Source organism: Hypomesus transpacificus, chromosome 17, assembly GCF_021917145.1.
Source record: "Hypomesus transpacificus isolate Combined female chromosome 17, fHypTra1, whole genome shotgun sequence".
NCBI classification, from domain to species: domain Eukaryota; kingdom Metazoa; phylum Chordata; class Actinopteri; order Osmeriformes; family Osmeridae; genus Hypomesus; species Hypomesus transpacificus.
In genome coordinates this window covers 2703242-2726644 of record NC_061076.1, presented here as the reverse complement: position 1 = coordinate 2726644, position 23403 = coordinate 2703242, and the positions used below count along the sequence as shown (strand labels likewise).

The 23403-nt window shown below is 43.2% G+C and overlaps 2 protein-coding genes across 2 annotated transcripts; one reads left to right on the top strand and one right to left on the bottom strand.

Annotated features, from left to right (window-relative positions):
• Positions 1 to 5556: 5556 nt before the first annotated feature.
• rprml (reprimo-like) lies at positions 5557 to 6624 on the bottom strand. The gene has a single exon (XM_047038867.1). The coding sequence runs from the start codon at positions 6302 to 6304 to the stop codon at positions 5969 to 5971; it is 336 nt and encodes a 111-aa protein (XP_046894823.1). The 5' UTR covers positions 6305 to 6624; the 3' UTR covers positions 5557 to 5968.
• A 6867-nt stretch (positions 6625 to 13491) lies between these two features.
• On the top strand, positions 13492 to 23310 carry LOC124479893 (integrin beta-3-like). The gene is made up of 15 exons (XM_047038838.1): positions 13492 to 13679; positions 15585 to 15670; positions 16178 to 16370; positions 16530 to 16782; positions 16925 to 17099; positions 17207 to 17368; positions 17501 to 17596; positions 17731 to 17820; positions 17990 to 18124; positions 18238 to 18667; positions 21090 to 21312; positions 21501 to 21601; positions 21715 to 21843; positions 22541 to 22707; positions 22864 to 23310. The coding sequence occupies exons 1-15, from the start codon at positions 13526 to 13528 to the stop codon at positions 22927 to 22929; spliced, it is 2460 nt and encodes an 819-aa protein (XP_046894794.1). The 5' UTR covers positions 13492 to 13525; the 3' UTR covers positions 22930 to 23310.
• The last annotated feature ends 93 nt before the right edge of the window (positions 23311 to 23403 follow it).

Genomic DNA, 23403 nt, shown 5'->3' with positions numbered 1-23403 from the left:
GTTGGACACTTATGCCGAGGCAGTGATTGAGAATGTCACCACTCCGCAGTCTGACTCAACTTCCCCCTCGCCCCGTCACTGTCCCCTGTCAGCCCCCCCCCCGTGTCCCCCTTCTGTCCCCCCACCCCCTGCGGCATGTGCTCAAGAACATGGCCATTACCTTTCTCGGTTCCTATGGCAACCCTACTCCTGCTCTCCAGCCCTTGGGTGTTGGTTTCAGTGACTGTGTGTGTGTGTGTGTGTGTGTGTGTGTGTGTGTGTGTGTGTGAGTGTGCGTGCGTGCGTGCGTGCGTGTGCGTGCGTGTGTGTGTGTGTGCGTGTGTGTGTGCGTGTGTGTGTGTGTGTGAGAGAATGTGTGTGTGTGTGCATCAGAGGGAATAAGAATGAGCGGATGGTGTTATATTTCCTGTTAATATATTTACAGTGAAACTACGCTTTCTATTTACTGTTTGCTCACGTGCACAAACATACACAAGCAGACATAAACACGCAACTTTAGAATTCCTTGAAACAAACGCACTTGCAAGGTATTGTCGGATCGTTTCGCTAGAGTCGACACAGTACACGGTGTGTCAGTGTGGTGTGATTTAGGAACTGTCTGTTTCCTCTTTCAGGCTGATCTCTGATCACTGGTCAATCAACTGAGCCTGGACCTGGAGCCCCCCCTCTGAGTCTCATCAGCCTGCTACATTCTGTCTGTGGGCCTGCCTCTGGTGAGAGGGAGATGGGGAGTGAAACATGAAGGACCGGAGGAGAACATCGGAGACGGTGAGGGCGTGTGATAGACCGCAGGACACACCATGGAGGAGAGACTGTGGGCAACGGCAAAGATGGTGAGAGGTGTGGTGGGGGGGGGGGGGGGGGGGGGGGGGGGTGCGGGGGTTAACAGAACGGGCTGACACAAGGACTGTTATTCTTTTCTGAGTCCACTATCTTGGCTTACCTTTACAGAGAGAATGTCAGAGAGAAAGAGGGAGGGAGGGAGGGAGGGAGGGAGGGAGGGAAAGCATTGGCAGATAAGGATGAATATGTCTCTCTTCACCTCCTTTCTCTCCTACACCCTGAGGATAGAGGCTGGAGTGACTCCCCCTCACCCCCTCCCACGCCACCACCACCACAGCCATCGCACACACCCACACCCCACACACACGCACTCACACTCTTGGGCTGGCTGTGTGTGGTGCCCACCATAAACATATGCCAATTAACACATCTGTACACACACTAAGCTTGTTTATACAACATTAACTGGTTGGCCACAGACACCAATTATCTTTCATTTGGTCTTATGAAAGCGGGATGGTGGAGTTTGTGAGGGCTAACAAGCTTTTCTGCAGGAATAACACAGCCTACTATTTGTGTTTGTATGCCTTCCTATTCCTAAGCTCATTACAGGAAATCAATGATATGAAACTCACTGGACTCTTGGGATAGTGATGTCTGAGGTGAACACCTATCCATTTTCTGTGTCCTGGAATCATCAAGTTTTCATTTTCATTGTTGTTTGTCGTAGCATCCGAATTCAGCACAATAAGTCCTGCATTATATAATCGGTCTGTAATGACTAGCTGTGCTATCATTATAATATACAAAACCTCCTCTTGCTTGAGACTGTTTCCTTTGAGTCGGCCTCAGTGTTAAGAATGAAAGGGCACTGAGGTCTCAAAATAGCAAGTGGCTATACAGTAACTGTGCGTGCACCACTTTTCTGGAAGATTTAAACATATAATCCACCTGCAACATAACTTTAACAGAGTGTGTTCATGCTTATTCAGCTACAGGGTTGACCTGAAATGCTAAAGGCTTGGCTAAGGGAGTCAGATGGCTGAGCGGTGAGGGAGTAGGGCTTGTAATCAGAAGGTTGCCGGATCGATTCCCCACCGTGTCGAATGAAGTTGTGTCCTTGGGCAAGGCACTTCACCCTACTTGCCTCGGGGGGAATGTCCCTGTACTCACTGTAAGTCGCTCTGGATAAGAGCGTCTGCTAAATGACTAAATGTAAATGTAGAAACAGAGATCGAAAGTGTAGTCAGTGACTGCTTATCCGTCATGGAGATTTGATTTGTCTTTTGTGCCACTGGCCCATGAATACAACGAGCCCCAGTGATATAATGTTCAATCTTAAAACGTTGATTTGGTTAAAGTGGCATTATACAAAATTGATTTCAAACCTAATAACTCTCTTTCGAAATGTGGGGTGTGTGATGGGAATGGGGGTGGGGGGTAGTGTCAAATTGAGAGCCTGAGTCATACAGTTAATCCGTTTTCTTGACACATTCTTAATTACCTCAGAGCCTCAAGCCAACGTGTGCAGAAGAAACATCCAATGAGAAACAGGAAATGTTGATGCTGATATTGATGCTGATTGTTTTGTGTTTTTTTTTTACATTTCCCCATCCTCATGCCTTTCCACAAAAGTGTGCCTGGTGTTTAACCCAGCACACTTCACACACACTCTATACATACACTCAGCTTCTAAAATGTTTGCTCACGCTGATTGGCTGTTCCTTAAGGGAAGGAGTTGGGGGATAGAACCTGAGAGGGACAAATGAGAGACACCAGTCACAGAGGTGGAAAGATGATCGAGGAGGAGTGGAAGGGGCACATTGACATACTGACAGCTGCATACAAGACTGACCAGGTAATGGCTCTTTATCCTGGAGCAGCAGAATGTGACAGCACAGCTTGCTTGTGTTTGTGTGTGTGTGTGTGTGTTTGTGTGTGTGTGTGTGTGCGTGTGTGTGGCATGTGTTCGTGCCTTGTGGCTTTGCATGTCTATCTTTAACTGATTAAGCTTTGCTATTTAGGATTTCATACAGTATACCTCCTTAATAGATTTGTTTAATGAGAATGCTATGGGGGATCAGTCAGATGGAGATTGTTTTTCTCCGGTTTAACATCTCTATTGTGTGTGGTGTGATTGCACTGTCCCAGGTGTCTCCCTCTTCTCCGTTTGAATGCAAGACATCCCATTAGAAATGAATTGGATTGGATTTAGAAAGGCCACTAGCATTTGAGAATGCCGTGCGTCTACACAGGAAACGTGTCAGATGAAAGGGAGGGAATAGATAGAAGTTTCTGCCCAATGGTGCCTTCTCCCTATGACAAATAACATTTGGGTAAAACTCTCTTACCCCTGTGGTGAAAAAAACAACAAAAATAAAACTACCATGCCTGTAACACCTAGAAACATCCCAAGGAGTTTCAGTCAAAGTCTTTTGTTTGGGTATTTGGTGTTTGGTTATAGAAAATATTAAATGTCAAAGCTGGCTTAATCATGATTATTTCTGACATGTTTTCAGTGCAAGTGTATAGTTCACTCGTTTCAGTGTGGTTTATGTTGTAAAAGGTCACTCCTGACACTGCATCAAAAAAACTAATATAGCTCCCTCAAACGATACACAACGAAGGCTTCATTCCTCAGCGTAGAAGGGTGAACACGATCGTTTTCTGCTCATGTCACCCAAACTGTAAACACAACACTCAAATGAGCATTACTCCTATTAATTACTCACTTTGTACTAGACCTTCACTATCTATCTTAGACCAGTTATCATCATCTGATTTGCATATCTAATTACTTCTCGTCAATCAGTCAATCAGTCCTGATTTGTAATAATCAGTCATTCTTTAATGCCTTGTTTGCTTTCAGAACTAAATATGACAGGTTTGATTAGTGTCTATTGTCTATAAGATGCCAAATCGAGGTCTGTAAGTGTTGTAACAAAGTTTTTATTATATTTTCAGGAAAGTGTGCTTTACCATTGATGTCATCTCTTCTGCTGTAGTTTTCTGTTAGTATGTATATGTATCTGAGTCTTGCTCCAACTAGACTCCCCTCGCATCATTCATTCTCCATGCAGATAGCGCTTTTAATAGACTTTATTTAAATGAATATAGAAAATGATTTTAATGTACTGTTCACTAGCCTGTATAAACAATTATATCAAAACAATACTATTCATCCCCTAATAATAAGTAATCACTAATCAGCAATTCTTTCAGTCAACAAACTGTTACCCCAATCAAATGTATGCTAAATATGTTGAGTTGTGTGGTCATCGTTAACAGGGTTATATGGTAGAAATAATTTTTCCAAAGCACTTTATGATAAAAAGAAAGACATTTAGTAGGTCAAAATGTACAATGTAATTATGTCTTCTGTTAAATAATAGTACAATACAGTTGTGTTGGTATTGTTTTATTGTCGGTATCTTAGAACAAATTGTTTGTGGGTATGGAAGAAAAAACATAATGTGTGTGTGTGTGTGTGTGTGTGTGTGTGTGTGTGTGTGGACTTATCTACCCCAAGAGAGTCAGCTCTCCTGACAAGTGATGAAATAATAATGAGAACATTTGTTGCTTCTGAGTACGCGAGAGAAGGAGCGAGGAGCTGTGGAGAAATAAAATGTAGAAAGAGATGGAATAGATCAGCATGGTACAGTCATGAAACACAAATGTACAAATTATTATAAAAGTTGAGGAAGGCGAGAGGTTGGCTTGGAGGAAAGAATTAGGAGGAAATGAGCAGGGAGAGTCAATCCATCCATAATGGTGTAGAGAACATGAACCTTAAGCAACTGTTAAATCCATTTGTAAGAAAGAATGTCAAGCCTGCACGAAAGCCATCAGTCCAGTCAGGCGTTTGTGGATGAGGTGAAGAGGGAGACCTCAGGGATCATAATTGCAGTCAGAAGGTAAACGTCAGTTGATAGCACATAGGCCTACACAAACAGTGCTCTCAGGTCGACACATTCAATAATTTTCCTACAGACAAATTGAACCCTTCCTATGAGTCCACCACACTCCCTGATTAATGTACACTGACATTACATGTATGTATGAGTCAGTTAACTGACCACAGTTTGCACTACGTATCATGCTTTAAACTGAGTTTGCAAAACACTTGTACAGCTTGCTTCAATAATTCAGGAACGTATATATATTCAAGGATGTATGTTGATCTGAATGAGGGTGGCGAGACAGCTTGGTGTCTCGAAGAAGCCAATGACACATAGTAGAAGCGTTGCGTCATGAATTTTTAAAGGTTTAGGTTTATCTGAGCTATGAAATGACAGTTGCTTGACTAAAATTAATTTTTCATGAACAACTTCTCCAACCTTGCAGATAAAATGTCACATAATTTCCCAGTGGTGGCCGTTCATCTTGAACTTGCAAGAAATTGCAAAAGAATATTAGGACAAATAGGATTAAGCTATAGGTCTATTATTATAGGCAGTTGTAGTTTGTCCAATAGTGTCAAACACAGGCTACCATAAAGAACACAATAAGCGGAACAAAACAAGTTTACTTTATTCGTAGCATGCTGCACATTTGTTTAAAGTGTTATAATACAAAAACCATGCAGCATTGTTTTCTTGTATTTTCTGATTACGAAAAGTGCAAAAACATTTGGTCAAAAATCACGCACGGACCAAGCAGTGCATGCTTAACGGAAATAGCCTTTAAACACAGTGTAAACATTGATGGAGTTAATTGGTAAACGTGCAATATTCCTGCGCCTTATGTGTTTTAACCCACATGCCACTACGAATCTGGAAGAGAAATACAAGAACATCTACGCCTAACTGTGACACCTGACACCAAATCGCGCATCTTACTACATGCGCCGTGGTCGGGAATGTTATACATTCGTTCCTAAACTTAATTTCAAAGTTGTTGAATTCGAGCTCACAACATGTAAACATTTTAGTTACTTTGTTCAAGTTGGCAAGCAAAATATTTTTTCGGTGAACATATCACACACATGTAAACAATACTTTGCTGGTTCTTTGAGCACACTTGTTCTTCAAGAAAAATTGGTAGTTTTGAATCAATCGTAATATTAAGATAATAATACTATTTGCATATCATCGTCGCACCAAGAAACAGAGCGCCCCGTAGAGGCGTATGGTACATGGTGAGGCCACAGTCCGTGCGCAACACACCCATCGCCCATCGTTATGGACTAGCTGAGTCCAATCATTACCGCTTCCACGTCTTTGGAAGGTCTCCGGTCTTTTACCAGAAAGTTAATCATACTCTCCGATTTAATCATAAGGTTGCAGCCAAGGAAGAAGATGCCGAACATTACCGTGAGCGATAAGACGCACAAGACGGCGATCTGCACTACGCGCATGATGAAGAGTTTTCGTTCGTCTGGAGGCAACACCAGCGAACCACCGTCATTGGCTGCCACGTCTGTTTCATTACAGCAGTTTACCAGAGTACCAGCGAGAATCTGGCTCCCGTTAAACAGCGCGCCCTGGGTCAGCCCGACTGGGTCGAAGAATGTAACGTTCATCTCTCCGTGGTTGTTAGCAGCCTGCTGTTGGGGTGCACGGTTCCACTAGGCAGACTTTCACCACAAAATCCTGTCTCAAAGTTACACTTTGCTTCATGTGGAAAAAACTGTCAGTGAAATTGGCTAGAAACACAACGCTTTCCTCTTGGTTAATTTTACAAGGATTGACTGGTCATTCCGTAGTCTGTCTATTGCCTTTTGAAAAGTCACCAATTCCCAGACTGAGACCCGTAAACCGTGCTGCCGGTAAAAGTGCTTAACACAACTTATGAGCAGCTCTGACAGTGCAAATCGTCCCTCCGTCCTGTGAAATGTGAGACTGCCCTTCTGTGCACTGTGCCTTCGTGCGCGCTTTTGTGCAAAGTCTCTGGTGCGTTTTAAAGTGATGATGAGTTCCCCGTGGACCACACCATTGTTCCACACAAGGGGAGGTGGCTGAAGTATGTCTGTTAATCCACTTATTTGGATTACGCATACGTTTTTAATTTGAACATCGATTACTTGCCATTCTTACATCATCGGAAATTAACATTCAATAGACGTTTTATGTGGTGAACCATAGAATCACATTAATACTGCATGGAATTGGTGTGTGTGGTAATACGCCTGAGTTTGAAGGTTTTCAGTTAACTGGAGCTCTTCGCTTCAACTCTCTGAGACTGGTGATTTAGATAGCCTCACTGGAGATGGCAATGAGCAACTGATAGAAATGTGTCATTCAAATAATTAACACAGAAATGTGTTATTCAAAAAAAAATTACTTTCAAGTGCACCATAAACCATAAATAAACAGTTCACACTAATATTAATAGACATGGTAATTCTGTCAGAATGGTTGTATGTGGGTATTTAGCTACCAGCATGGTGGGAGTAGGCCTGTAGTATTGTTTTCTGTCCTTATGGTGTTTTGGTAAGAGCACTATGTTAAATCTGACAAATATATATACAGTGCCCTCCAAAAGTATTGGAACAGTGAGGCCAATTCCTTTATTTTTGCTGTAGACTGAAAACATTTGGGCTTGACATCAAACGATGAATGTGAAACCAGAGATCAACGTTTCAGCTTTTATTTCCAGGTATTTACATCAGGATCTGATGCACAAATTAGAAAATATCACCTTTTTGTTCGAACCCACCCATTTGTCACGTGAGCAAAAGTATTGGAACATATGACTGACAGGTGTGTTTTGTTGCCCAGGTGTGTCCTATTACATACATTATTCAATCAATAAATACCACTGAATGTCTACACTCAGGTTCAGATTGGGTAAGATAGGTTTTGTCTATGCAGACTGTATTCAGAGGTGAAAACAACATGAAAACCGGAGCGCTGTCTTTGGGTGAAAAACAAGCAATTGTGAGTCTTAGAGAAGATGGAAAATCAATCAGAGCCATTGCAGAAACATTGGCCATAGCCAGTACAACCATTTGGAATGTCCTGAAGAAGAAGAAAACTACTGGTGTACTAAGTAACAGACGTCGAACAGGTAGACCAAGGAAAACATCAGCAGTTGATGACAGAAACATTGTGAGAGCTGTAAAGAAAGACCCTAAAACAACTGTTAGTGAGATCAGCAACAACCTCCAGATGGCAGGAGTGAAGGTATCACTATCTACTGTTCGCAGAAGACTTCATGAACAAAAGTACAAGGGCTACACCAGAAGATGCAAACCACTCATTAGCAAGAAGAATAGGAAGGCCAGGCTGGAATTTGCCAAAAAGTACAGAGATGAACCTCAAAAATTCTGGGACAAAGTTTTATGGACTGATGAGACAAAGATTAACTTTTACCAAAGTGATGGAAAGGCTAAAGTTTGGAGAAAGAAAGGAACTGCTCATGATCCCAAACACACAAGCTCATCTGTGAAACACGGTGGAGGTAATGTCATGGCTTGGGCTTGCATGGCTTCTTCTAGGACGGGCTCATTAATCTTCATTGAGGATGTAACACATGATGGCAGCAGCAAAATGAACTCGGAAGTCTACAGAAACATTTTGTCTGCCAATTTAAGGAAAGATGCAACCAAACTGATTGGCAGAGCCTTCATCATGCAGCAAGATAACGACCCAAAACACACTGCCAAAACAACAAAGGAGTTCATCAGGGGCAAGAAATGGAAGGTATTAGACTGGCCAAGTCAATCTCCAGACTTAAACCCTATAGAGCATGCATTTTACCTGCTTAAGAGGAGACTGAAGGGAGGAACCCCACAAAACAAACAACAACTGAAAGAGGCTGCAGTGAAAGCCTGGGAAAGCATCAAAAAGGAAGAATGCAAAAGTTTGGTGACGTCAATGGGTCACAGACTTGCTGCAGTTATTGAAAGCAAAGGATTTGCAACTAAATATTAAGTCTTATTCACTTAAATATGTTTTAAGTATATCTGTTCCAATACTTTTGCTCACATGACAAATGGGTGGATTCAAACAAAATGTGATATTTTCTTAGTTGTGCATCAGATCCTGATGTAAATACCTGGAAATAAAAGCTGAAACGTTGATCTCTGGTCTCACGTTCATTATTTGATGTCAAGCCCAAATGTTTTCAGTCTACAGCAAAAATAAAGGAATTCGCCTCACTGTTCCAATACTTTTGGAGGGCACTGTATATATATATACCGTACAACTTGCCATCCTCACTTCAAATGGTCTAAACTGTCCTTACAATTGCAGTCTGTTGCATGACATGGATAGGAAATGATGCTGCCACCAACAGCAGTGGTACATTCACTTTGATATGTAATGTACAAGACCTTGTGAAGTATTTAAAATACTTTGTTGTGAAAAATAAAGAATCAATTCTAGCCAAGGTCAGAGACAGATTTTCTTGTTTGTCAACATGCAAAGGTGTCTAATTCAAATTAAGCTGCTATTGAAGTGTGGATACAAGCTTCTGTCAACTGCAAACTGACAAAAGTCTGTCCAAACAACGATTAGGGAATGCACATGACTTTCATTAGCTTGGGAGACAATCAATTACAGTTCATTAATCACTGGCTGATAACAGAGGAGCACTGAAGAGTTTTCTTTTCTACAAGGCCGAATAATCCTATTAGCATTTTTGATTGAGCTTGCTTTATCTATTTATAGCGGATAGCATTGCTGTGTATAAACCAATATTGCGTAAATGTCATTTTCAAGCAACAGGGATTTGAATGTTGATCCTTCCGTTAATACATAAATCCGCAAAGTAAAGAAAAAATAGGTGTTTTTACAATAGGCTATTCATGAAATACTACACAGTTTAAATCCTATAAAGCGCAGAAAGCTTTTATAAAAACAAAATCAAAGTGTAGTAAATCTTCAATTACTATTGCTACTTTGTGTAGGTTCTAAAGTTTTACCATATAACAGTTTCCCTTCTCTATAGTTCCTTTCCCTATAGTTAAATATAGTTTATGTTTGCGCGTGTCAAGTAAACTTCAGCCACACTGTTTATCATGCCTTTCCATCTAGACGGGTAGAAAACCATATGCAATGTCTTGCGTTTACTGTCAGCTCCAAAGTGTTTACATTCAATGACGTATGTGTTATAAAGTCACAGATGTGAGGAATTGGGTTTTAATATTGCCCATCCTGAATCCCACTATGTCTCAATATAGAAATAGATATTATGGAGACACATATAGACATGTCCTATGTGTCTCACACTAGTTCCTAAGCAACAGGAGATGTGTGAGCATGGAGACAGATGGTTGGTAAAGTTATTTTGGTTGAGAAAAGAAGAGGGGAGGGAAGGGAGTGTGCATGGACGGAGCGGAGGGGAAAACGTTTCCACTTAGCGCAAGGGAATTGGCAGCCTAGCAACACAAACTAAGTGAAGACATCCCCTAGCAACAGGGAGGTGTTTGGTCCCACCCCTCCCGCCCTCCCTCCCTCCCTCCACCCCTCCTTCCCTCCCTTCACCCCTCCGTCCCTCCCTCCCTCCACCCCTTCTCCCTCCCGCCCACACCCCCACCTCTGTCTTTAAGGGCCACCACACAGGTTATTACTTCACCTGGACACAGGGATCTCGAACCCCCTCCGCGCCTGCCCGCACACACACACACACACACTCATACACACACACCTCCTTTATCTCCTGCACCTTAGTGGGAGAGTCTTAGGATGTTGCTCCTGTCCAATTAGTCTAACAGATTCCTCTTAAGCCAACCCTTTATTAGATGATCAAAGCATATAAAGGCTGTTTTCAGTGTGCTTGCTTCTGGCGGAGAGGGGAGAGACGTGTAAGGGAAAAATAAATGAAAGACAATGGTGAACAGTAAAACGGAGAAAGCGTAGTAAAGTGTTGTAAAGCGGAACGGGGGATGACACAGTGACAGCTTTACAGAGCAAAGGACAGGGACAAACAGAGAGAGGGCATGGTCACCTGTGGGACCCCTAATCACAGAAAAGCAAACGCAGTTGTTAATTACACGTTGGGTCGAACACACACAGAAAAGCACTGCCCCACAACAACCTCTCAATATGCACTCATTAGCCGCTAAAGTTATTTCAAGGAGATGATGGCTTCATTGCTTTAATTTGTTTTGCATTGGTTTGTGTGTATGTGCATTTGAATGTGTGTGTGTACAGTGCGTGCAAGCTGATGTGTACCTTTTACTGAGTGTGTCTGTTTGCATTGTAGGTAGTAAATTAGAATTTCATGCGACTAATTAAATGAATTGCTATTTCTGCCTCCTGTTTTAGTCTCATGCAGTCTTTCTTTGAAAAAGAGCCTCTCCCATTCTTTTTCACTGATCAATGCATATCTCATGGCCGCAGCTTTTTGGTTGATCCCTCTTCTTCTTCGATTTGTTCTCTCCTCATTCCAACCTTTTCACTCTCTCACTGCTTATTTTACTCTCTTCCACTTTTTTTGTGACACATCAGTATTTGAGCAGGTGCCAAAGTACTGTATTTCAGTCAAGACAATCACATATTAGATTTGAGCATTTATTGTTACATGACATGGACATGTAGATTTGACTTTGGCGGAGTGGATGATCTAAGGGAAGCACTCTCTGCCTCCTCGATGCAACACATACAAACATGACATATGAGGCAGGGAGCATAGAGATATAATCCCCCTGTTGGATAGAACATACAGATAGCATGGGGGAGGAGGGGATGGTGGAGGGCGGCAGCAGCACTGATCATACAACAAATGGGCTGAGTGTGTGCGTATCCGCGCGTCTTTTAAAGAGGCCTTATCGGACGTGGCCCAATGGATATGCATTGCTAACATGGGTGAGGTAGTGGGCGGAGGAAAGGAAGGTGGAGGAAGACGCCTTACGTCCCCGATGACTGACGCGCGCTGCCCGATTGCCCTGCCTGAACTAGCTGCGCGTATGGACTTCATAAGGCACCCGTGGAGAGAGAGAAAATCGTTGCTGTCGCTTGCTTTTACATGTCTCCTCTCTTCCCTCGGTGCTCAATCCCTATTTGACGGCATCCTTGTTTTAGCTGCTACCTGGGGGACACCTGTTGGGGGGAAAGGTGGTCTCAGGTCAGCAGAGGCCAGCACCAGCAGGTCACATGACAACACAAACACAGACCGCGCCCTGTGAGAAAAACAGGGTTCAAATCCTTAAGGTATAGCCAAACCTTTCCGTAATAAAACACCCTTCCTTTCCGTCCCTTGACCCCTCTCCTTCACAGAGGATCACAGAGATGTATATTTAATTAAGTCAAATCCATCGTGGAGGACCAGGATGAACTGGTAGAGGTTATCTAAACTTGGTGTAATTGCATTCTCAGACCCAGTCAGGAGCTTTATCGCAGTTTTATTGAGCTGAGACTGGGGTCGGGACCGGACCCCTCACCCCTGGCCAGGCCCCTCCTGCTCCTCCGGCTCACATTCTTAATTGGGTGCCATCTGACCTTCTCTTTAGCTCTTCACCCAGCACAATGTGAGCCATGCTCTGGACAAAATGCAATTTGTTCAGACAGATGGGGGGGGGGGGGGGCGGTGGTGTTGGGTGTGGGGTTGGGGGCTATATGAACAACATGGGGCCACGGAACCAATCACGAGTAAAGAAGACAATATTAGGTGTCGATGGAGTGTTATCCCCACGCCTACTGCTAGGAGCAATCAGAGCCTAATGCCAGCATACCGTCTAGGTATTATAGCTTATCTATTTATTCCTCTTTTTCTATCAGCCCTCCTCACTGCAATTCCTGAACACTGGTGGCAGTATCTTAGCAACCAGCTAGAGAGAGAGAGAGAGAGAGAGAGAGAGAGAGCGAGAGAGAGAGAGAGAGAGAGAGAGAGAGAGAGAGAGAGAGAGAGAGAGAGAGAGAGAAATAGTGATTCAATAAATGGACAAGCGCAAAGATCAGAGGGAGAGAGGGAGGCATTGTCTGCTTCTCTACCTCCACACCACGACTCAATTTCTGCAGGGCTGACGGGTGGCAGTCGCAGTGCAGACTGGGCATTGATCTAATCGTTTTTTTTTTATCACCCTCGCTCTCTCGCTTTCTCTTTATTTATTAATCCCATTTCGATAGCAAACTATTTTTCTCATGCGCTATCATACCCTGAATGACAGTCCTTTGAAGGGATGGAAGCAGTGAAGATTCATGTGGACTGAGACCTTAGAAATGGGTCTTCCTGAAAGAGAAGCATTCATCTATGTACACACACACACACACACGCGTGTGTGTGTGTGTGTGCATGCGTACACATTTAATTTAAACTGAAATGAGAACACACTCAGTTAAGCAAAGTATTTGGAAATTGTATTTTGAAGAGAGTAAACTATTTGTACAAAGGTTTTATATATTTTTACCTTTGATTCAGACTCATTTCCTAAATTACCCCATGTGTGGCGACAGGTCTGCTCATCTGTAGTACCGTTAAAATATAAATGTAAAAGTGGTTTCATTATTGGCCACTAGAGGGCTCTACTGTATAATTCTGGACTTCAGAAACGTTTCTCAGGTACTCATCGGTTTGCTCCTTACCTTTATGATATAAAGGCCTATTGGGCAACATGTAAATTGTTTGTAACGCCTCAATAAATAAAATATTAAAATGAATAGGCCCTACCACATTGCAGAGTAATTGTTTATTTTTCAGTAAGGGGAATTAATTACTCGTTAACAAATTCATCACACTCTTTTTACATAGGACATAGTTAACAATCATGATTCACAGATAAGTTTGCGGTGAGTTTTGCAACAACGACGAAAAGCAATGTGTCTTAGTTAGCTCTGTCTAGGATGATTCAAGTAGTCGGATGGGAGACCTACCTACAGTGGGGTGTGGACAAAACGCTCAAATAGCACAGGTCAAACTGATCAGTTGGGTCTCAAACAGGCATTACACTATGGGATCGCTTTTAGAAAGTCTGTGGATTTTGTTCACATTGTTCACAGCATCAGAAGTTTATGGTAAGTTCACTTAATTTTTGTATGAAACTTTATTTGTTTTATCATTTGACTGAAACCATAGCTTGGGACATTTTTACAGTAGGCTACGGTTAAATTAAGTTTAATCAAGGAATTGATCATACCCTTTCCTGTGTAGATTACAGAAATGTAATTTAACATTCGTGGTATTTTATGAGCGAACCGTCTATGCTTTGAACTGTTTTCCTGATACCATATAAGGGAACGCTAATTCACGCGACGTGATGCCAACATTGACCACACCTTTGGTTAGGCTATGTCAAACACACTTTTGACATATTTATACAACATATGAAGGCTAAAGTATGTATGTTTTCCTCATATTCAGTTTTTATTGAGTAGCCTACTCTCTGGAACCTATAGGACAGATATGGAACCTATGGACAGATAAGAATTTAAGCACCGGTGCAGGGCCGTACGCAGGCCCCAAAAAATACTGAGGTCATGAGTCAGAACTTCTAGGCGGGTTCGGGGGCATGCTCCCCCGGATTTTTTTTAAATTACATTATTTAAATATGGCCATTTTCTCTTATTGAGTCTTAAGGAGCAAAAACATCATCATTATGACATTTGAATATGGGGCGGTGTGGAGCTTTTGAAATTTTGAGGTAAACATGGGGCATTCTGAGGCTTTTTGAAGGACCTTTATGGGACTCATGAAGTAAGGGCAAGTTACCACAATTTTTTTTAAATTATTATTATATGGCAACGACGGTACGAGCGTTTTGATTGGATAACGGGTAGTCACCCCAGCGTGTTGCCCTCCTCGCCGGTCAATACGGATCCGTATTGCCCTCTGACGTCAGCTTCAAAATGAGCGATATCGACGAGTCAGCTGCTGAGTTTTACTATCCAGATGATGCTGAAAAGCTTTGTCATCGAAAGTGAGGATGAAGACCAGACTCTTTGAATCACTTGTGTCGTTATTTTGTGATGAAATTAAAGCCATTTTAGCAGAACCATGTTGTCCGCTTTCTATCAAAAGTAATGAGTTGCTTGGCAACACATGAAACACACCGTGAGAAGACTTAAGAGCTAGCTACAATTAGCCTAAAGGTACCATTTATTTTCGTTTACAAAATGAAAAGAATCTAAAATTGCCATATAATAAACTACTTACTAACCTCGACCGTTCGGTCATGCCGGGAAATATCAAACTGAGGCTGGAACGTATCGACCGAGCGATAGCGAGTCAGTTTGATATTTCCCAATTGCCACTGAATTTCATTTTCAATCAATCACATCAATGACATATCATATCAATCGCAAAATGAATGTTGATTCATGTATAAAATCACGTTACGGTTTGTGGGAGACCAAGATCATCGTCCTGCAGTCAGTTTCACGTGTACTTTATTTTGAGTTTATATACCACGATTTAAGCAAAAAAAAAACAGAAATACGAAAAAAAATACCGAGGACACGACCTCGGTGTCCTCAATGGTAGTTACGGCCCTGCACCGGTGTTGTTTGACTCTATTTAGGACCCGCAACTTCCTGCGGCATTGCTGTAAATTGGTCTAACAGGTCAGGCCTATCCTGTACTCTTGGGAAATATGACAATTACATTGTTAAGAACATTTGACGTGCAGTGTTTTAGGAGTTTACAAACATCCTGCAACTTACAGTAACCGACGTGAAAACTCCCAACTCCGTTATAATGCCGCTACCCACCCGCGCCATCAAAAAGCTATATTTTTTTGTAGGCTGAAGCTGTGTTTACGCCTGACGGGTGCATGCTTGGACTCGGCTATTAGTTTGAACGGCCAGTGTGGCCAAGCAAGGGAGTAGAGCTCGTGTTAAGCGACTTATATCAACGGTTACATTAAAAGGTAAGCGTAGCTAAGTGCCTCTCTGACTTTCTATTGGATGATGGGGTATTTTCAGGTTCCAATATCTGCACCTCCCGAGGAGTGAGCACCTGCCGGAAATGTTTAGCTATCAGCCCTAGCTGTGGTTGGTGCTCCCAAGAGGTAAGATCAACCCTCCAACCACTCACGTTGCAGTGTTTCAGTCTTATGTCTTCTCTAACAGCATGATAGGACCTGAAGCCGCATTCCACCTATTGGACCTAACACACAAATACACTGTCATGCCAGGCTCCGTTTCTTAGACTACATTTCTCAATCTGTTATTGAGTAACAAATTCGCCTGTTGAACACGCCCATGCAGCCTACTGAGTACACTCAGTATTACGCTTAAGCTGTGGGCATTAGGCCACTGCATGTGTGATGCCTAACATGGAATCATTGGGCGTGGATGATTTGTGGTGTGAGTCATAATGTGTTTAATTAAAGTTGTACACTAAAACATTTGTTATTAAACCAAACCACATGGATTACAATTGTATTTTAAATATTTTCAACCATTTGATGAAAGTGTTTTGATTGTGGGTTAAATTTTTGTTCCGGCCTTGAGCCATCTGTGGCATGTCCAACTCTCTTTTATCTGTGTGTGGTTTATTGGGGGGGTTTGGGTAGAGGGAGTCCAGTGCTTCTCGCTGTGATCTGAAGAAGAACCTGCTGGATGGAGGTTGTAAAGGGGAGGCCCTGGAGTTCCCCACCAGCACCCTCACTATCCAGCAGGACAAGCCCCTCAGTAACAAGGCGTCAGGGGCCGCTGATGATGTCACTCAGATCAAACCGCAGAAAGTCCACCTCACTCTTAGACCAGGTACTGCACACCTGGGCCACACCGAGAACTGCAATGCACCCTGGGTTTTACAGATAAGGACCTAAGGGCTAGCTTCCATGTTTGTTCACTTCCTTTTGTGTTGTATTTCCCCCTTTTTTATTTACTCCTCACCTCTCTCCCTTGCAATCTCCCACTCAGATGATGCCAGGAGATTCACTGTTTCGGTGAAGCAGGTGGAAGATTACCCAGTAGACCTGTACTATCTGATGGACTTGTCTTATTCCATGAAGGATGACTTGGCCCGTCTTCGTACCCTGGGTAATGATCTGGCTGAAGCAATGGGCCGCACTACTAGCAAACTGCGCATGGGCTTTGGAGCCTTTGTGGACAAGCCCCTGTCCCCCTACATGTACATTTACCCCGAGGAGGCGGTCCAAAATCCCTGCTTAGGGTGAGTGGAGAGACCAGGCGGTCCTGGAAGAGGAGGGGCTTTGCTAGGATGTGGTCATTGTGAACATGTTTACTCGTCCGGTTGAATTGAATGGGTCTAACATATCCCTTGCCGATTATGTCCTTTGGCGTCTGGTGTAAAGGCTCTCATCCAGAACCAAGGTTGTGTGCATGCCTCAGTTTGGCTTCCGCCACGTGCTGTCTCTGACGGAGCAAGTGGGGCGCTTTACTGAGGAGGTGGCCAAGCAGAGCATTTCCCGAAACCGAGACGGTCCTGAGGGCGGCTTTGACGGCATTCTCCAGGCTCTCGTGTGCAACGTGAGGAAGATCACATCAACACAGTAACGGGACAAAAAGAACGTGAGACGTCCCGCAGGCAAATGTGAATCTTGTGGATGAACGCCTTTCGCCTGTCTGTCTCTCAGGAAAAGATAGGCTGGCGCGAGGATGCCTCCCACCTGTTGGTGTTTACCACGGATGCTGAGACGCACATAGCTCTTGACGGACGGCTAGCAGGCCTGGTCCAGCCCAACGACGGGAAGTGCCACCTCGACAACGACAACAACTATAACATGAGCACTGTAATGGTGAGTGTGTGCGAGAAAACTTGAGTTGTTTGAATTAGAATACTCGTAATCCAGTAGGGGTTTAAATGTAAGACTGTATATAATACAGGCCTTGTTACACGTGAAATAATGGCAGCCTTTATTTTCCTGTAGGACTACCCTTCGCTGGCTCTCATGTCTGAGAAAATGTCTCAGAATAACATCAACCTGATCTTTGCTGTGACCAACAATGTATTGTCTCTCTACACGGTGGGTTTGCTTTAATAAAACCTAGGAAGATTTATGCTTTAAGATTTAGTTTATTTATTCTGTTATATGACCCTGACTCTGGGTCTATGTTCTGCACGTGTTGATATGGAAGTATCCCTGGTCCTCTTCCTCAGAACTTCAGCGAGCTTATCCCAGGGACCACCGTCGGAGTATTGAGTGACGACTCTGGCAATGTGATCAAGCTCATTCTCAATGCCTATGAGGTGAGGGACAGCTGTCTCTGCCGTCATATTTTTTAAAAGTCACATGGTCTGTATTGGTTTCACGGATGACATATACCACTAAATATTCAGAAGAATTGCTATGCTGTCACTACTTGCTTTATTGTGGTCTGCCTATCCCCCTAACTGTGTGTCCTGACCTGCTGAGCAGAAGATCCGCTCAAAGGTGGAACTGGAGCTGCTGGGCGTGCCAGAGGAACTAGCCCTCTCCTTCAACGCCACGTGTCTGAAAGGACAGGTCAACCTTGGCCTCAAGTCCTGCAGTGATCTCAAGATAGGAGACACGGTCAGTGATGCTTTCTACAAGATGTTCAACGCAAAGGCCTGTCTTAGTACTAAGTAGGGTCTCTCATAGTAACAGTAATATATTTTCTAAATGACACTTGACCTTTTCCACAGGTGACATTTAGCATCGAGGCTCAGTTAAGAGGCTGCCCAAAGGAGAAGACACGGACTTTCACGATCAAGCCGAGGGGCTTCAAGGATGCTCTGGAGGTGACGGTAGACTTTGCCTGTGGTTGCTCCTGTGAGAACCACGCTCAGGTGGACAGCCCCTACTGCAACCAAGGCAACGGCACCTATGAGTGTGGGGTGTGCAAGTGTAACCCTGGGCAACTGGGTCCACGCTGTGAGTGTACAGAGGAGGAATACAGCCCCTCGGACGACGACAGCTGCAGCCCCAAACCTGAGGATGACATCTGCAATGGGAGGGGCGACTGTGTTTGTGGACAGTGCTCATGTCACCGTACTGACTTTGGGAAAGTGTGGGGGAAATACTGTGAGTGTGATGACTTCAACTGCTTGCGATTCAAAGGAAAGCTGTGCTCAGGTGAGTGAATGCATGTTTGGGTCTGTGGGTAATCATTTCTAAGCTGTTTGCTCTTACAGCAATTTACATTCAATATAGACCAAAACTTTGGGAGTTTTCAAACGTGAGTTGTTGAAGTGTGAAGATCTGTCAGTTTGCCAGTAACATTACTTGTCTCAATGTTTAAGAGGAAAGAACAGACTTCCATTTGTCTGTCAACTATTCACAGTTCCTTAGTTGATCACTACCCATAATGCTCCCTGCAATAGTCACTCACTGAACAAATGCAGCCCGTTGAGTTGACTGTTCCTTTAAATATTCTTTAAAAAGACTCTGATGTTTCGTACTGATTATAATCAGCTTTTCAGGCAGGATCATGATATGCCATTACTCAATTCTCTATCTCAAGTCTGCTCAAACACAAACAGTTGCTCAATCAAAGTAAAAAATAAAAAAAAAACATAAAGAAGCAGATACAGAGTTTCAATCAGCAAGTGTTTCTTGAGGCTTGTTCATGCCCTGTATGTAGGTGTTTTGTGTAAAACTTACATACTTTTTGTATACTCGACAACTTCCACACACATTGGGTTCAGACTGTTCCTTTAGGCCTATGCACTTCTGATCCTTAATCTTTTGCGGTACTTTCTACGTGTACTATTTGCATATCGCTTTAGATAAAAGCTTCTGCTAAACAAATATACAATATAAAAAAGTGAAATCTATCATACACTGTATTTATATTAACATACAACACTAATGGACATTGTTGGGTTAGGATAACGGGTCAGTTGCATGTGTAAACCTTTTACAACTGTGTTTTCCTTTCCCCTCAACATGGTTGTAACTTGAACAGCTGCTATTGGGAAGTACAAGATTTGTTTCTCAGTTTGAAGTCATGCTTTATTTTAGTTAAGTGGTTCTCACTGCCTCTCAGTTTAACCTTTCCATTCATTTGACGAGGATGTTCCCATGGTCGGCCCCTGACACGGTCTGTCTGTTATTGTTTCAGTCTAACATTCATGCCTTTCCCCCACTGCTCCAGACCTAGTATGTCTAAACAGTCTTTCCCTTTACGAAGGCCTGAGTCTCCAAGAATTGTTTTGATGGTATGTTACATAATGCATTGTGTGCTGCAATGTACCAGGTTATGTGAGGGCATTAGTGACATTTAAATACTGAAATGGCTTACAATTATGTGTCAATATTGTAGCAATACAAGTAGTCTAAAAGAAAGAATATGGAGCTGTTGCGATCATTGTGTGAACTGGTAAAGTACCACTAACTCTAAACCCCAGCTCTGTTTCCCTCAACCGCCAGGGGCTGTGTCTTTCACCCTTTTGGAAGTCTTAAGGGGAAGGGGGAGGGGGTAAGGGGAAGGGGGAAGGGGGAAGGGGGAAGGGGGAAGGGGGAAGGGGGAAGGGCGAGTATTGGGATTCTGCCTTATACTAGTGCATGGATAGGGCAGAGCAATAGTCAGCAAGTATGTCCCCAGGCCACATAAACAGGCAAGATGTTACAGGAACGTTTGCATTCCGCAGGCTCTCTTCCCCTCAGTATGGCTCACTCTGTCCTCTCTCTCCTTCCCTACTGCTTACTGTGTAAACTTTGTATTCGTCAGTGGTCCTTGTGTGATGCTATTAATTGGGAGGATTATTTCCCCACAAAAATAGGGAGCTCCTCTTATGTCTTGCTCAACTTTACAAGAAGTGTGAATCAATTCATCTTGTCAAGAACAAACTGTTTAGGTGGGAGAGTTAGGCAACAGGGGAAAACCTTTGTTTTCAGTGGAGATGGTAAAGTTGTTTGTAAGAATGATTTAAAGATGTTTGCAAGCTTGTCATGTGCTTGTCATGCAGCGCTAGTTGCATGACAACCACATTTTTGCCCACCAACAGGCCAGTGGTTTACCAAAGCTACTCAGGATATCTATTAGCGTGACTTTTCAGTTTCATCGTCAGCTTGACATGAAATAATAATACACACATATAGCGCACACACAAGCAATGACTGATTCAGTAAAGGGTTTGAAAATCTTGTGGTTTTGCCATAACAAAACAATGGACGCCAGTCTCAGAGGAGAGAAGATCATGTCCATTGTCTACCGCCGAGGCTGCCCAGGAAACTGGTATTAGTGATGTACTCATGTGATTGCTCTTACTCAACTGGCTTAGCGCAATGATGTGGTCGTCCCAGGCAGGTTCACTTCTCTCTCTCTATCCATGCTTGCTGTACATGTACATGCATGCTGATACACACTTGCTGACGCACACACTAGTTAAGTAAACACACACTCAAAGCTTTACACTGTACAGTATGGGCAAATAATAAGAAACTTGGCCAGCTGTATTGTTTGTTTTGAATCAATTCGAGGTGGCGTTTTTGGTCCACAGTGTTGAAGATCTGATGGTAATGTCTGTCTACTTTCCCCATTTCCCTCTGTCAGACCACGGCACGTGTGACTGTGGCTTCTGCAAGTGTAACTCGGACTGGAAAGGAGAGAACTGTAACTGCTCCACTCTCACCGACACCTGCATGTCCGGCATCGGTCTGCTGTGTAGCGGCCGGGGTCAGTGTGTGTGTGGGGCCTGTGAGTGCACTCAGCCGGGAGCCTATGGTTCCACCTGCGAGAGGTGTCCTACCTGCCCTGATGCCTGTACCATCAAGAAGTAAGGCCGTTTATGTTCTCATAATGACTAGGAAGTTTGAAGAGATTTGGATAGGAATTCTCTCATTCGTTTTCAGTGTAATGTCAATTTTTTTGCTCCATGAGCCCTATATTACAAAACAATACTACAATGATGAACATCACCACTTCAGTTCTTAAATATGATGATGATGATGATTGTGTGTGCAGGGAGTGTGTTGAGTGTAGACACTTCCAGAGGGGAAGTCTATTTGAGGACAAGAGTTGCCCCAGAATCTGCAGAGATGAGATTCAGCTTGTGGATGAGCTGGGTAAGAACTCATTTGAGACGAGCCTGAACATGCTTTTACCTTTTCACCCCTCTCCACACCCTCCTGTCCACCTGAATCTAATGATTTATTTCCCCCCATTTCGCCCATCGCAGTGTTCCACGATAATAATAATAATAACGCAGTGAACTGCACGTATAAGGATGAAGATGATTGCCTTGAGCGATTTCAATACTATGGGGATGCCAGCGGAAAGTCCATCCTGTTTGTAATCAAGGATCCAGGTGAGTGAGCTTCTATGCATGCATTTTGTGTACGTGTGTGTGTATACATTGTATTCCCTATCTGTATGTGCATTTACATACATTTACATTTAGTCATTTAGCAGACGCTCTTATCCAGAGCGACTTACAGTAAGTACAGGGACAGTCCCCCCGAGGCAAGTAGGGTGAAGTGCCTTGCCCAAGAACACAACATCATGTGGCACGGCGGGGAATCGATCCGGCAACCTTCTGATTGCTAGCCCGACTCCCTCACCGCTCAGCCATCTGACTCCCTATTTAACTAAGAAGATTCCGAGAGGTACTTCAGGAGATGCAGCAGGAGCTGGGAGGTCTCTTTTCTGGCTAAGAATAGTGTGTTCCTGCATGTCAGGGCAGCCTTTATATTAGTGTCAGTGGGGCCCCGGCTGTGCGGGTACAGAGCAAGTATTCATGCATCACCTTCAGTCATCATCCGATGGGGAGGCTTCACACACTAGAGACGGCACGATGGCGCTAGTGACACTTTGTGTCACATGGACGTTGATAAGACTGCCCTGTCTTTACGGCTATTGTATATTATCGAGCTCCAGGCTCGTGCTTTCTACTTGATGTACTTGAACACAGCCTTTTGTTTTCTTTTGCAAGTGTTAGTAATTGGGCCAAATGACAAGTCTTAATAGTTGACAGCTCTGTACATCTCCTCTTTCCTGTCTCCCAGAGTGCCCTCAAGGGCCTGACACTCTGGTGGTTCTTATGTCTGTGATGGGAGCTATTCTGTTCCTCGGCCTGGCTGGTCTGCTTATCTGGAAGCTGCTTGTTACCATGCATGACCGCAAAGAGTTTGCCAAGTTTGAGGAGGAGAGAGCCAAAGCCAAATGGGATACGGTAAGATGTTCTCTTTGCAAAGTAAAAACTAGTAAGATGTATTTCCCCGGTGGGTATTTTCAACAATTATTGCATTAACAATTCCATTCTGTTTCAGAGTAACATACCTGAATTTAGAAGCAGCTATTTCATGTGAAATCCAATTGTGTTTTTCAGGGCAACAATCCATTGTACAAAGGAGCTACGTCCACCTTTTCCAACGTGACATATCGTGGGAACTAAGGACCCCTGTACTGCCCAATATCACAATGTGTAAAAACTCAGGGGTTTGAAAGAGAACTGCAATTCAGTCACAAAACTACCAATGTGTTATCCGCACACTACAGTCAGAATTCTAATGCTGATTTCAAAAGAAATGCACGTACTATGTAAAATATATATACAGAAAGATATTGATGTGTATAGCAAACAGGAAAAAGGTTTTAAAGTTGTGTTCCACTTCTAATTATTCACCAGTGTCAATTCAGCAGAGTACAATTTCAAGTACCATTTCTCATACTTTTAGTTAACCAATGCTTTGTGTAAATGGAGTAATTCAGGCATTGAGGGTTCCTGACACTGTGTTTTTATATACCCAATAAAATCAAAGACTCTGTTTTTAAATAATTGTCATTGCTTGAAATGTGGCTTTACTTTACATTAGTTAGAGTAAAACATTATAAGATAAGAATAAAACTATACTGTCATTGTGTCAGT

Bases quoted from the DNA above. Each gene is read 5' to 3' on its own strand.
- LOC124479893 (XM_047038838.1), top strand. From the start codon at position 13,526: ATGGGAGACCTACCTACAGTGGGGTGTGGACAAAACGCTCAAATAGCA. The intron at 15,671-16,177 runs GTAAGATCAACC...GGGTTTGGGTAG, and splicing joins GTGGTTGGTGCTCCCAAGAG to AGGGAGTCCAGTGCTTCTCG. The intron at 17,100-17,206 runs GTGAGGAAGATC...TCTGTCTCTCAG, and splicing joins TCCAGGCTCTCGTGTGCAAC to GAAAAGATAGGCTGGCGCGA.
- rprml (XM_047038867.1), bottom strand. From the start codon at position 6,304: ATGAACGTTACATTCTTCGACCCAGTCGGGCTGACCCAGGGCGCGCTG.